The 13,364-nt window shown below is 44.9% G+C and overlaps 1 protein-coding gene across 6 annotated transcripts in view; it reads left to right on the top strand.

The window, feature by feature from the left end:
- Positions 1 to 13,364, top strand: part of dgkg (diacylglycerol kinase, gamma) — a 188,977-nt gene that overhangs the window by 108,240 nt on the left and 67,373 nt on the right. For all 6 annotated transcript variants that reach the window (XM_075480301.1, XM_075480299.1, XM_075480303.1 and 3 more), the window contains one exon: positions 12,740 to 12,804. In XM_075480301.1, coding sequence (XP_075336416.1) covers positions 12,740 to 12,804 — 65 coding nt within the window. The remainder of the gene's footprint in view (positions 1 to 12,739; positions 12,805 to 13,364) is intronic.

The raw sequence follows: 13,364 nt of genomic DNA, 5'->3' as shown, positions 1-13,364 counted from the left end.
TAACCCAGCGTTACTGCAGCTCTAACCCAGAGTTACTGCAGCTCTAACCCTGAGTTACTGCAGCTCTAACCCAGCAGCTCTAACCCAGCGTTACTGCAGCTCTAACCCAGCAGCTCTAACCCAGAGTTACTGCAGCTCTAACCCAGAGTTACTGCAGCTCTAACCCAGAGTTACTGCAGCTCTAACCCAGCGTTACTGCAGCTCTAACCCAGAGTTACTGCAGCTCTAACCCAGCGTTACTGCAGCTCTAACCCAGAGTTACTGCAGCTCTAACCCAGAGTTACTGCAGCTCTAACCCAGCAGCTCTAACCCAGAGTTACTGCAGCTCTAACCCAGCGTTACTGCAGCTCTAACACAGAGTTACTGCAGCTCTAACCCAGCGTTACTGCAGCTCTAACACAGAGTTACTGCAGCTCTAACCCAGCGTTACTGCAGCTCTAACACAGCGTTACTGCAGCTCTAACCCAGAGTTACTGCAGCTCTAACCCAGAGTTACTGCAGCTCTAAACCAGAGTTACTGCAGCTCTAACCCAGCGTTACTGCAGCTCTAACCCGGAGTTACTGCAGCTCTAACCCAGAGTTACTGCAGCTCTAAACCAGAGTTACTGCAGCTCTAACCCAGCGTTACTGCAGCTCTAACCCGGAGTTACTGCAGCTCTAACCCAGAGTTACTGCAGCTCTAACCCAGAGTTACTGCAGCTCTAACCCAGAGTTACTGCAGCTCTAACCCAGAGTTACTGCAGCTCTAACCCAGAGTTACTGCAGCTCTAACCCAGAGTTACTGCAGCTCTAACACAGAGTTACTGCAGCTCTAACCCAGCGTTACTGCAGCTCTAACCCAGAGTTACTGCAGCTCTAACCCAGAGTTACTGCAGCTCTAACCCAGAGTTACTGCAGCTCTAACCCAGAGTTACTGCAGCTCTAACCCAGAGTTACTGCAGCTCTAACCCAGAGTTACTGCAGCTCTAACCCAGAGTTACTGCAGCTCTAACCCAGCGTTACTGCAGCTCTAACCCAGAGTTACTGCAGCTCTAACCCAGAGTTACTTCAGCTCTAACCCAGAGTTACTGCAGCTCTAACCCAGCGTTACTGCAGCTCTAACCCAGAGTTACTGCAGCTCTAACCCAGCGTTACTGCAGCTCTAACCCAGCGTTACTGCAGCTCTAACACAGAGTTACTTCAGCTCTAACCCAGAGTTACTTCAGCTCTAACCCAGAGTTACTGCAGCTCTAACCCAGAGTTACTGCAGCTCTAACCCTGAGTTACTGCAGCTCTAACCCAGAGTTACTGCAGCTCTAACCCTGAGTTACTGCAGCTCTAACCCAGAGTTACTGCAGCTCTAACCCAGCGTTACTGCAGCTCTAACCCAGAGTTACTGCAGCTCTAACCCAGAGTTACTGCAGCTCTAACCCAGCGTTACTGCAGCTCTAACACAGAGTTACTTCAGCTCTAACCCAGAGTTACTGCAGCTCTAACCCAGCGTTACTGCAGCTCTAACCCAGAGTTACTGCAGCTCTAACCCAGAGTTACTGCAGCTCTGGGTGAGAAGGGTTTGATGTTCACGCCAGACGCTCGCAGCCCTCATACAAAAAAACACTTCAAAGTCCTGCTTAAACGTCTCGGCTGCGAAGCATTTTCAGGATGTCAGGAAGGATTTCTCAAACGCTGCGATGGAAACAAAAGCTCCCTCATTAGAAGAATTTTATGCAGTCAAAAGCTCCAGAGTAACCGCTAAGTGGATCCGTGCACCCACCATCACAGACATGAGTTATGAGCCTGCAGCCCCAGATATGTAAGAGATGTAAAAGACCCCGTCACATCTCTGCACATCACTGTGGTACTTTTGTGTCTCTCTGTGGTTCTTTTGCACTTAAACATCTTTTTCTAATTGCTTTCGTCTTTAATTTTCTCCCCAACAACAAACACTAAACCCCCTGACTTCTTTGCTGGGGTTTTGGGTCAGTTTCTCCGTAAAGAACCCTCAGTGTCAGATGATCTCTGCAGAATATAGGCAAGGCAGGTTTATCTGTGCAGCACAATTCAACAACAGGGTGATTCAAAGTGCTTTACAGAGACATTAAAACAGTAGAAATAAAAAGCATGATTTAAATTTTAAACCAAAAAGAAAGAGATAAGATAAAATCAGACAAAATCAGGAGTTAAAATGTGATTAAGTTTTGAAACTTTGGAGCTTTATTCAGCTGAAAATAGGTGTGTCTTCAGCCTGGACTTAAACACACTGAGTGTTTCAGCTGATCTGAGGCTTTCTGGGAGTTTGTTCCAGACATGTGGAGCATAGAAGCTGAATGCAGCTCCTCCATGTCTGGTTCTGACTGGGAACTGATGGAAGACCGGATCCAGATGAGCTGAGGGGTCTGGAAGGTTCATACTGGGTCAGGAGGTCCCTGATGCATTCTGGTCCTGGACCATTCAGAGCTTTATAGACCTGCATCAGAACTTTAAAGTCTATCCTCTGATGGACAGGCAGCCGGTGTAAAGACCTCAGAGCTGGACTGATGGGGTCCACTTCTTTGGTCTTAGTGATAATATATACAGAAGAACACCCTCTTTCAGTTCTACGGTTGGTTTTTCTCACACTGCTTCTGCAATTTTTGTTCAATAAATGATGTGTTGTTGTTCATCTGAGGTTGGATTTACATCATTTAAAGACCTGGCAGGATTTTTCCTCCTGCCCTGATACATTAAACCTCAGAGGGCAGGCTTCCTTCCTTCCTCTTTACTTTGCAGCATGACGAGGCATTTATCCCAAAAGTGTTTGAAAGCTCAATTCAATTCATTTTTATTTATATAGCGCCAAATACAACAAATGTCATCTCAAGGCACTTAGATAATAAAGTCCAATTCAAGCCAATTGGAATTAAATTCATTGTAATCATAATTGTTTACAAAATAATCCAATTCATTCATATAGAGCCAATTCTAAAACAATTTCCCAGCTAAGGAAACCAACAAATTGCACAGAAACTTGTCTTCAGTCCAATCTCCCGTCTCAACTCTTACACTTTATGTAAAGCACACCGAGTTGCCTTTACATAAAGACAAGGCATTTAAAAGAACAGCATAAAAACACGCAATTTAAAGAGAATTTAAAAAAAATATAGAATAAAAATTAAAACACAGTTAAAAGCAATCAAAGAAGAAGGGGAAAAGAAAGATATAAACTCAAAGAGAAATGTTTTTAACCTGGATTTAAAAGTGCTCACAGTTGGGGCTGATTTCAGTTCTGCTGGTAGTTTGTTCCAGTTGTGTGCAGCATAACAGCTAAAAGCTGCTTCACCGGGTCCAGTTTGAACTCTGGGCTCCACTATCTGACCTGAGTCAGCAGATCTCAGAGCTCTGCTGGGTTTATACTCTGCCAGCATGTCATTCATGCGTTCTGGACCTAAACCGTAGCAGAACTCTAAAATCTATTCTGTATCTGAGCGGGAGCCAAAGACCTGAGAACTGGGGTGATGTGATGTGATCTCTTTGTTCTGGTTAAAACTCGGGCTGCAGCGTTCTGAATGAGCTGCAGCTGTTTGAGACTCTTTTGGGGGAGTCCAGTCAGAAGACCGTTAGCATTAGCATGTAGCATGAATCAGCTTCTCCTGATCTGTTTGGGACATGTTCTTAAGTTGATAAAAGGCTGATTTGATATGATTGTTGAAGGTCAGGTCTGAGTCTATCAGCACGCCGAGGTTCCGGACTTGGTCTTTAGTTTCAAGATGTTTACTGACAGCAAAGCTCTTCTCTTTGTTGCCAAACACAATGACCTCAGTTTTCTCTTGATTTAACTGAAGGAAATTTTGGTTCATCCACTTTTTGACTTGCTCTAAGCAGTCGCACAATGACTCTATAGGACTGCAGTCATCTGGAGACAGAGCCAGATATATCTGTAGCCCCTTTCACACTGCGACCCGCTACCTTAGCGGGTCCAAATTGCACCTTCGACCCGCGTCGAGCAATGTGAACGCTTGGCGTGTTGGTGACCCGTGTCGCCTGAAGCCGAGTTCAGGAGGCGTGGCCTAGTGGCAGAGCGTCACACGAAACACATAAAATGCTGGGCGTGTACAATGACGTAGGCACAAGCCATGTGTCGGAGGTAGGGTGAAATACACCTGTCTGCATCAAATTTTTCAAACAAACGATGGCGGGACACCTTGAGAACTCGTTTTTGGAATGCAGTTCATGGAGATGTTACTTTACGGTGCGTCTTGCTGCGTGGGAAACCGAGCTCTCCCATCTTTCTCGCCAGCCCTTCCAGCAGAGGTCCATCTTTCACCGTCCCCGACATGTGGCGGTAAATAACGTCCTCTGCTCGGGGGCTGAGGAGCTCGCGGACTTCCTTGTCTCCCCAGTTGGCCATATTAAAAAATGTCCAACTTGATGTAGGCTAAAACAGAGTAAAACTTGTCCTCACCTGTCGCTGTTGTTCTGAATCAGCTGTCCATTCTGTCTTTTAAACTCCTCACGTCACGCCCACGTCCGACCCGCGTCGATTGCGTTCACACCAAACTCGGCTCGGCAAAAAGACTAGGGTCCAACGCGGGTCGAAAGGCGAGTCGAGTTGACGCGGCAGCCCGGGTCGGCAGTGTGAACGCAACAGCGGACACGCTAAATTCGCGAATGAAACGCGGGTTATTCGGCAGTGTGAAAGGGGCTTGTGTGTCATCTGCATAGCTGTGGTAGTTGACTTTAGAGTTCTTCAGAATTTGACCCAGAGGCTATGGGATGTTTCAGGATCACCTGAGCCATCCCTAACTATAAGCTTTATCAGAAAGGAAAGTTTTAAGCCTGGTCTAAGAAGCGGAAAGGGTGTCTGCTTCCCGGACATTTTTGACCGTTTTACCGCCTTGTTCACGTCTTGTAGATTTTACTTCCTGTTGAGTTGCTGTGTGTCAGATGCAGGAAATCAGGTGTTCTGTGGCGGCTTTCTAACCTCTGAGTTGAGCTGGAGGAAACTCTGATGCAGGAATCAAACATGTGAAAGGCACAGAATCAGCTGTGTTGTGTTTTCCACTGCAGCAGAGAGCGTGCATGTGAAATGTGCACGTGAAATGTGTGTGTGTGTGTGTGTGTGTGTGTGTGATGGAGTGGTCCTGGCACAGACTGAAGGTCAGGGGAAGTATCAGTGACAGGAAGTCAGCGCCTGCCAGGTTCAGACCAGGTTACCGCGGTAATGAATGACCGTGCTGAGTGACACCTGGCTGGTCTTAAAGAAAGGAGGAAAGACGCACACGTGCACCAACACGTGCACACACAGACACATGCACACATGTGTATGTTTAAAACCTTAAATTACTAACAGTTTCAGTTCAGTTAGAATAAACAGAAGAATAAGTAAAAACAAATAAAAACAATAAAAGAACAGTGGAAGCAATAAAATACACCAAAATCGAATAAGATAAAAGTGTCATCATACTGCTGGGTATTAAAAGCCATCCTAAATAAGTAGGTTTTTAGCCCAGATTTGAAGAGGCCCAGGTCAGAAATATCTAAGTGATCAGAGAGTTTCAGGATCACAGCATGAGCACATATGTGAGATTTAAAGTCCTCTGGGATGTTTCTGCCCAAATTAAACCTCCCCGGAGGCCATTTTACCACCAAAAGGCTGAGCTGGTCATCCACTCCTCTGCCTGGTGCCGTTTGACCCCCCGAGGTGACATTTTCCAGCCAGTGTTCGCTCCCCTCCCCCACTCTCCTCATCCATTTGCACCTCCTCTTGCCCGCAAACGCCAGCTCCAAACAGCAGAATCCAAATGGCCCAACTTTAGGCCGAATGTCACATATTAGTCGGGGAGCCAAAGTCTCAAAAATGGGTTGAACCTGACAAAGGCTGTGTTCGAAACCGCATACTTCTCCTACTACTCATACTAACTTTTTGAGTTAGTATGTGAGTTTGAGTAAGCCAGAAGTTCCCGGATGCATACTAGATTCTCCTAAATGTTGGGTATGCATCATGAGGTTACTACTCATACTCAAACTACCCAAGATGCAACGTAACGTGACGTCGCCGATCGTCATTTCCTGTCAAAACGGCAGTTTCAAGCTAGCTACAACGAGGGTAGGTTCACTTCCTGTTTTCAAAACAAAAGCACCAATTGTATGGTAATGGCTTTCCCCATGATAAAAGACAACGGGTATTTTATTTTGTGTAAATAACTGGAAGTGCGTTAGCTCACTGCGGCTAGCTTTAGTAGCGCCGAATTCGTGGAAACAAAATAGTAAATAGCCGGTATTTTGTCAGGTTTTCAACACGTTGGGGATCTAAATCAGCTTCAGGTCTCCACATGTGTTCTGTGCATCTGGAATGCATTTATTGACAGCTTACCCAACCCACTGAGGATTTGTGGAAAATTGTAATTTTCCAACATTTTCTATCAAAAAATGAAGGGTACATGCACTAAAATGGCCACAATTTTTTTTCGCCATGTTTCCAGCAGAGCAGACCCTCTGATTATTGCTTCTTAGGGTCAAAGTGAACATAAAAAACACAAATAAAAAGTATGGCAGACCCATTTTATTGAGCTTTTGAGACTTTGGCTCCCTGACTACATTGCTGGCAGGAGACTGAGAGCAGAATCCGGGACATGAAGCAGTCGGTCATGCTTTGGGGGGCTTTATGTGTCCCTGGCTCTGATCCACAGGCCGCGCTGGGCGCTCTAACTCAGAGCAAGCACGGTGCTGTAACCAGCTTCCCCTGCTGCACTGCATGTTTCTGCATGCGTTTCTGTTGTGGTGGGTAACCTTTGCCGTGAGAATCGGAACAGCCGGGTCTTCGTTTTAAGTTTAAGTCGGGCGGCTCTGGTGTCGGCTCGCTCCCCGGGTTCCAGGATCAAATTCTGGTCCGGCTAAGCGGAGGGTAGCAACTCTATTTTAAGCTCTCGTATCTGATGATGTTGTGAGATCTAAGCACTTTGAGAGTGACAGGCGAGCAGATTTAGCAGCGCACCTGTCCACCTGCGCTGTCACGGCCTTCTGTTCCGAAGCCTCAGGGCGAGCGGGCCGGTGCCAGCCCGCCGTCACGGGCCGTTCTGCCTGTCCGGACCTGCTCCAGCCTCCTTCACTTCAGAGATTTAACACGTCAGGACAGCAGCGGACCTGGCTGGATTTAGAACAGAATAGAAAAATACTTTATGTAGCTGGAAAGCACTTTGAATTACCTTGTGTACGAATTCTGCTCTAAAAATAAAATTGCTTTGCCTTTATTCATCCCCAATGGGGGAAATTCAAATTAGTCAAGTAGCTCAAAAAATTATTAATATTTACAATGATTGTATATTAACAACAACAATAATAATACAAATTTGAATAAAAATACTACTACTAACTAATAATAATAATAATAATAATAATAAATTACTAAATAAATAAATAAATTTACGCCCTGGGCGAACCATCCCTTACAGCCCCCCCCCCCAAAAAAAAGACCTACCCGCCACCAACACAACAACATATTATATTATTTGTATTATTTTATTATATATAATCTTCAAATACAAAAAGGTACAAAAAGATACCACATGCAGCTAACAAAATGCCATGTTAATGTATATTAGAAGTTATTTAAGTTATTTAATTTAGCATATAGCTCATAACAATAAAACTAATCCACAGTCGGGACTTCTTGTTGTGTTGCAAACACAAACTGGACCAGGTTGCCTTTGGGTGAAATTAGCTGCATGACATGATGCCTCAATTCTTATTCTATTTCAGCAAAACTAAAAATCAAACACAGTCGTGGCTAATAGCAACATGTTAGCAAGAGGCTAACAGATAGCCTATAGCCTACGTCACTGATAGAAATCTGCATGCCTTTATCTTCTGCCCGTTTCTCCTCTTCTTCTCTTCTTCTCTTTCTAAACTTCTTTGGTCTTTCACCATGATGATGATCCATGATGACTCCACATTATTACCTTTGCTTTTCCCATTAACGCCGCCCGTTCACCCGTCAATCAACCGGAGTCACGTGACGTAAACACATTCACTTTGATTTTTATTTACATTTTTCACATAACCCAGTTAATTACATGAAGGTATATGGGTCTATGTTCGATTTAGGAATGAAATACAGTTTATTTGGATTGGAAGCAGCTTGTGTTGTGGCCTGGGATCAGTCTTACCCCCCCTCCTGTATGACTCAGCAGCAAGTTGACGTGACAATGAGGCCCAGCACCCACTCCACTAAGTTGACATGGAAATGAGCGGTAGTCTAGAAAACTGGCGATTTTTATTTTTAATTTTTTTTGTTTTTTTGTTTTTTATTTTTTTATTTTTTTTTATTATTTTTTTTGTTTTTTTATTTTTTTTTTTATTTTTTTTAATTGTTTAATTTTTTTTTTTTTTGTGCCCTAAGCGGTCGCCCACATTTCCCATAGCAAGAACCGGCCCTGCATCAGGACCATAAAAAGAGTAATCTGGTCCTCAGCAGATGGTAAACCGAGGCTCCGGATGATTTCTGAGGAAACGCTTCCATCTGTCAAAAGTAAAAGCAGCTTCAGATTTAATCTATTGAATTACGTGAGATGACTGAGGCCCAGTTTAATCGTATGAAACGCTGTTGTCGTGTTCGCGTCTTTATTTCCGTCTCGTCGTGCTTAAAGATGGACGTGAGTCTGTTCGTGTGCTGCTGCTGCACTTTAGAACCAGACGCCGTCATACATCACGAGTCTTTAACCGACGACTCCTCCATCACAGCAACGCTCTCCCCCCGCCGTGCTCTGGGGCCGGACACCATCTCCATCAGCGGTTACAGCTACATTAAGCACATGACTTCCCCTGACAGTTAGTCGATCCTGAACTTGTTTATCTGTGAGAGGCAGCGCAGCAGAGGCAGCTCTGGTCAGGCTCACCCCGAGGAGGTCGAATTAGGGCCGGAGCTGAACGCATCCACTCAGAGCACGAGTGTGTAATGTGTGTGTTTCTGAGGCACGTCGCTGGATGTTTGAGGCCTTATGGAGCTGCACAGGTCTTTGTTCGAATGACTCCAGCCACGCTGGAACACTTTAAAGGGATAGTTCGCCTCTTTTGCCATGAAGCTGTGTAACATCCCATATCAGCAACATCATTTCTGAACATCTTCTTACCCCCTGCTGCGTCCTGTGAGCAGAGTTCCAGCCTCGTTTTGGTGTTGATGAAGGTAGTCCGGCTAGTTGGCTGGGGTTTAAAAAATAAAGCGTTTTGCTTCTCAGAACAATATGCGTTCAACAGAGTAATACATTTGCATCACAAAATGGTTCTCCAGGAAAAAGTCAGACCTCACAATCTCTTGGCCCTATTTTCTCTCCCTGCGTATCACCGCCTGCCGACAGCCGCGCCTGTTCTCACCTGTCAAGTATCCCGTTTTGGCTGGGAAAGTCCAGTATTTTACTATTCTTTCCCGCCCTCCTCGCGCATTAGCATTTTCCCGCAAATCACCCATATTTTGCCTTCTACAGGTACTGCAGGTGGCAGTTATCGCGAGGTTAGTGTGTGTCGTCAGATGATGAACTGACAACGCGCGAATAATACAGAAAAAAAACAGAGATGGATGAGGACAAAGGTAGGCCCGTCATTGGCTTTATGTACAGCTGCACTACTTCCTGAACTTCAGCCAGCTCCTTTGTTTCCTTTCTGCCATTATTGGACAAACTGATTAATCCAGGTGTGCCTGACCTCAGTAGTGACAACAACAATAAATCAGACACACCTGAATTAATCAGTTTGTCCAAAAATGGCAGACAGGAAACAAAGGAGCTGGCTTAGGAAGTAGTGCAGCTATACATAAAGCCCATTGTAGTTTATAAGCGTGATTTCAGCTTAGATACCGCAGCTTGGTTGGGGTGGTAGGACTGCTCCCGGCGGGTGCCGGAAAATTTCCCTTATTTTCAAATCCAAAACTTGACAGGTATGCGCCTGTTACGGTGTTTGCTGCTCGGTCTGCACAGCAGGCAGTGATACGAAGGGAGAGAAAATAGGGCCAAGAGATTGTGAGGTCTGACTTTTTCCTGGAGAACCATTTTGTGATGCAAATGTATTACTCTGTTGAACGCATATTGTTCTGAGAAGCAAAACGCTTTATTTTTTAAACCCCAGCCAACTAGCCGGACTACCTTCATCAGCACCAAAACGAGGCTGGAACCCTGCTCACAGGACGCAGCAGGGGGTAAGAAGATGTTCAGAAATGATGTTGCTGATATGGGATGTTACACAGCTTCATGTCAAAAGAGGCGAACTGTCCCTTTAACTTCTCTTAAACTCTGCTGGGATCGGGTTTCAGACGCCGGTCCTGTTGTGGTGGCAGCTGCCGGTGTTTGCGTTGGTCTGTTTATGAGGTCACGCCGAGGCTGCCCCTCGTTGACCTTTGACTCGGAGGTGAGAGGTGAAACACATGGGAGGACACCGACCTCTGACCTTTAGTTAGGGCCGTCCTCTTGTTAGCAGCCTCCTGCTCTGCAGGCTGACTGTGTTACAGCAGACCTTTGTCTGGGTGTACGAGCCTGTCGGCAGGGAAAATCATTTACTCGTGTAAATATGGCACGAAGGACTGTCAGCGATGATGTTTTTGATGCTTTTATAACCAAAGCAGGCTGGCTTTATGCATATTATGTTTATTCCTCCAACTGTCCGGAACATTCTTCCTTCTTCAAACCGAAGCCCAACGAGCAGCAACAGCAGGGCAGAGCGACCTGAATGTGAAAATAATCTTCCACGCTGTAACAGTCAGTGGGGTCACATGGCACTGAAAGAATCGGATTATTGGCTAAATTACAATCAGATTGAGTTATTAAATTGAAACAGGTCAACAGGAAGTGGCTCTATTAGCAACAGTTGAAATGGGTACAGCGCCACCTATCATACATGGGCTGTGTTCGAAACCGCATACTACATACTATATACTACATACTGCATACTACATACTGCATACTACATACTGCATACTACATAATATATACTACATACTGCATACTGCATACTACATACTGCATACTGCATACTACATACTGCATACTGCATACTACATACTACATACTGCATACTGCATATTACATACTGCATACTGCATAATATATACTACATACTGCATACTGCATACTACATACTGCATACTGCATACTGCATACTACATAATATATACTACATACTGCATACTGCATACTACATAATATATACTACATACTGCATACTGCATACTGCATACTACATAATATATACTACATACTGCATACTGCATACTACATACTGCATACTGCATACTGCATACTACATAATATATACTACATACTGCATACTCATCGAACAGTATGCAGAGCGTCTACCCACAATGCATTTCGCTCCTGCCCGAGCCGAAATCAGCCGGCCTGAAGCTGATTTCTCTTAAAGCGAGATCAGCGGGACGCTGATCTCGGATTGGTCAGCTTTTTCTCAGTCCTGCAGCTGCCACAGAGGTCTGATTATTTCCGTCCCTTTTTCTAAATACATCTTGTATAGATTTCTCTCAGGATAGACGGACCATTTCACTCAGTATTACAAAATGTGTTTCTGAACAGGATTACCAACCATGTCTTTAAGCTCTAAACTCTGTAAACTTTAGCAACATTTGAAACATTTTCAGGCGAGAAAGTAGTCGTTTAGATCCCCAACGTGTTGAAAACCTGACAAAATACCGGCTGTTTACCATTTTGTTCCCACGAATTCGGCGCTACTAAAGCTAGCCGCAGTGAGCAACGCACTTCCTGTTATTTTCACAAAATAAAATACCCGTTGCCTTTTATCATAGGGAAAGCCATTACCATACAATTGGTGCTTTTGTTTTGAAAACAGGAAGTGAACCTACCCTCGTTGTAGCTAGCTTGAAACTGGCGTTTTGACAGGAAATGACGATCGGCGACGTCACGTTACGTTGCATCTTGGGTAGTTTGAGTATGAGTAGTAACCTCATGATGCATACCCAACGGATGCATACTAGAAGAATCTAGAATGCATCCGGGAACTTCTCGCTTACTCAAACTCGCATACTAACTCAAAAAGTTAGTAGGAGTAGTATGCGCTTTGGAACACAGCCATGCTTTGTGCCTCTGATCCGATTCATTCACCGCCATATATCCAAGGATAATTACCCTTGCTCAATTCAGTCTTATTGTACTTTAGCCAATAATCCGATCCTTTCAGGCCATGTGACCCCGCTGAGTGACTCACCTGCAGCAGGTCGAGCGGTTCAGGTGTGTTGGTTCCAAACGGCTCAGTGTCTTCGGACAGAGGGAGGATGTTAAAGACTCGAGTACTCCGGTGATAACTCGGCTCACATCCACAGTAACGCCACCTGTCAGCGTTTTAAAGATGAACTTTCAGTTTTCTTTACCCGTTTCAGCTCAGGCTACATCCCCAAACTGCAGGGTCACCCTCACAGAATGTCTTCACCTCTTTGATTTTGTCAGCCCTAATCATTAATTAATGTAGCACCCATCTCCTGATTCATTGATTGTTTTCTGAACAGCATTCTTTAGATATTTATACATATATTTATACATATTCGTGGTGTTTTATCCTGTTTAAACGAGACTTTTGGTCTCTTGATGTGAAGTCCTACAGGTGTAATAACTGCTTTAACAACTCTCTTGTTGTTTCTGTTTCTCAGAAAGTACAATGAGTGTTTAGCTTTAATGACGTGCGGCAGCATCTGTTAATGCTGGCACAACAGCTCATTAACCTTTGGCCCGTTTGGCTTTGATGATCCCGTCTCCTCTGTTCTCCCGTACAGGACGCCTCCATCGCCCACCGCTTCCACCTGATGCGGGAAAAGCACCCTGAGAAGTTCAACAGCAGGTTAGTGCACCACATATTTTGAAAACAGCTTCGAGGAGATGGAGGCTTTACGAAAACACCGCGCCACGCCAAAGACGAGCCATTAGCTAATGAGCCACCTCACGGCCAAGTGATGACGCGGCACTTTAATCTGGAGTCCCAGTTTCATGCTGAGCTGCAGCTGTCAGCGGCCAATAAGAGGAGATCAATGGCCTGATTTGTGACTAAACCCTCAACTGGATTCGGACATGAGACTTTAAAGGGACAGTTCGCCTCTTTTGACATGAAGCTGTATGACATCCCATATCAGCAGCATCATTTATGAACATCTTCTTACCCCCTGCTGCGTCCTGTGAGCAGAGTTCCAGCCTCGTTTTGGTGTTGATGAAGGTAGTCCGGCTAGTTGGCTGGGGTTTAAAAAATAAAGCGTTTTGCTTCTCAAAACAATACACGTTCCTGTTGGGTGGACATTGTTGCACAGATCAGGCCTGCGAACATGGAAAAAAGAAAGAAACTCTTCCAGTTCTACGGAACAATTTAAAAAACATGGTGTCGTGGCAGCTGTTGCTGCCCGTCAATCT

The sequence above is a fragment of the Odontesthes bonariensis genome, chromosome 12 (assembly GCF_027942865.1).
Source record: "Odontesthes bonariensis isolate fOdoBon6 chromosome 12, fOdoBon6.hap1, whole genome shotgun sequence".
NCBI classification, from domain to species: Eukaryota; Metazoa; Chordata; class Actinopteri; order Atheriniformes; family Atherinopsidae; genus Odontesthes; species Odontesthes bonariensis.
The sequence above is the reverse complement of the archived record's forward strand: the minus strand, read 5'-3'. Positions and strand labels throughout refer to the sequence as shown.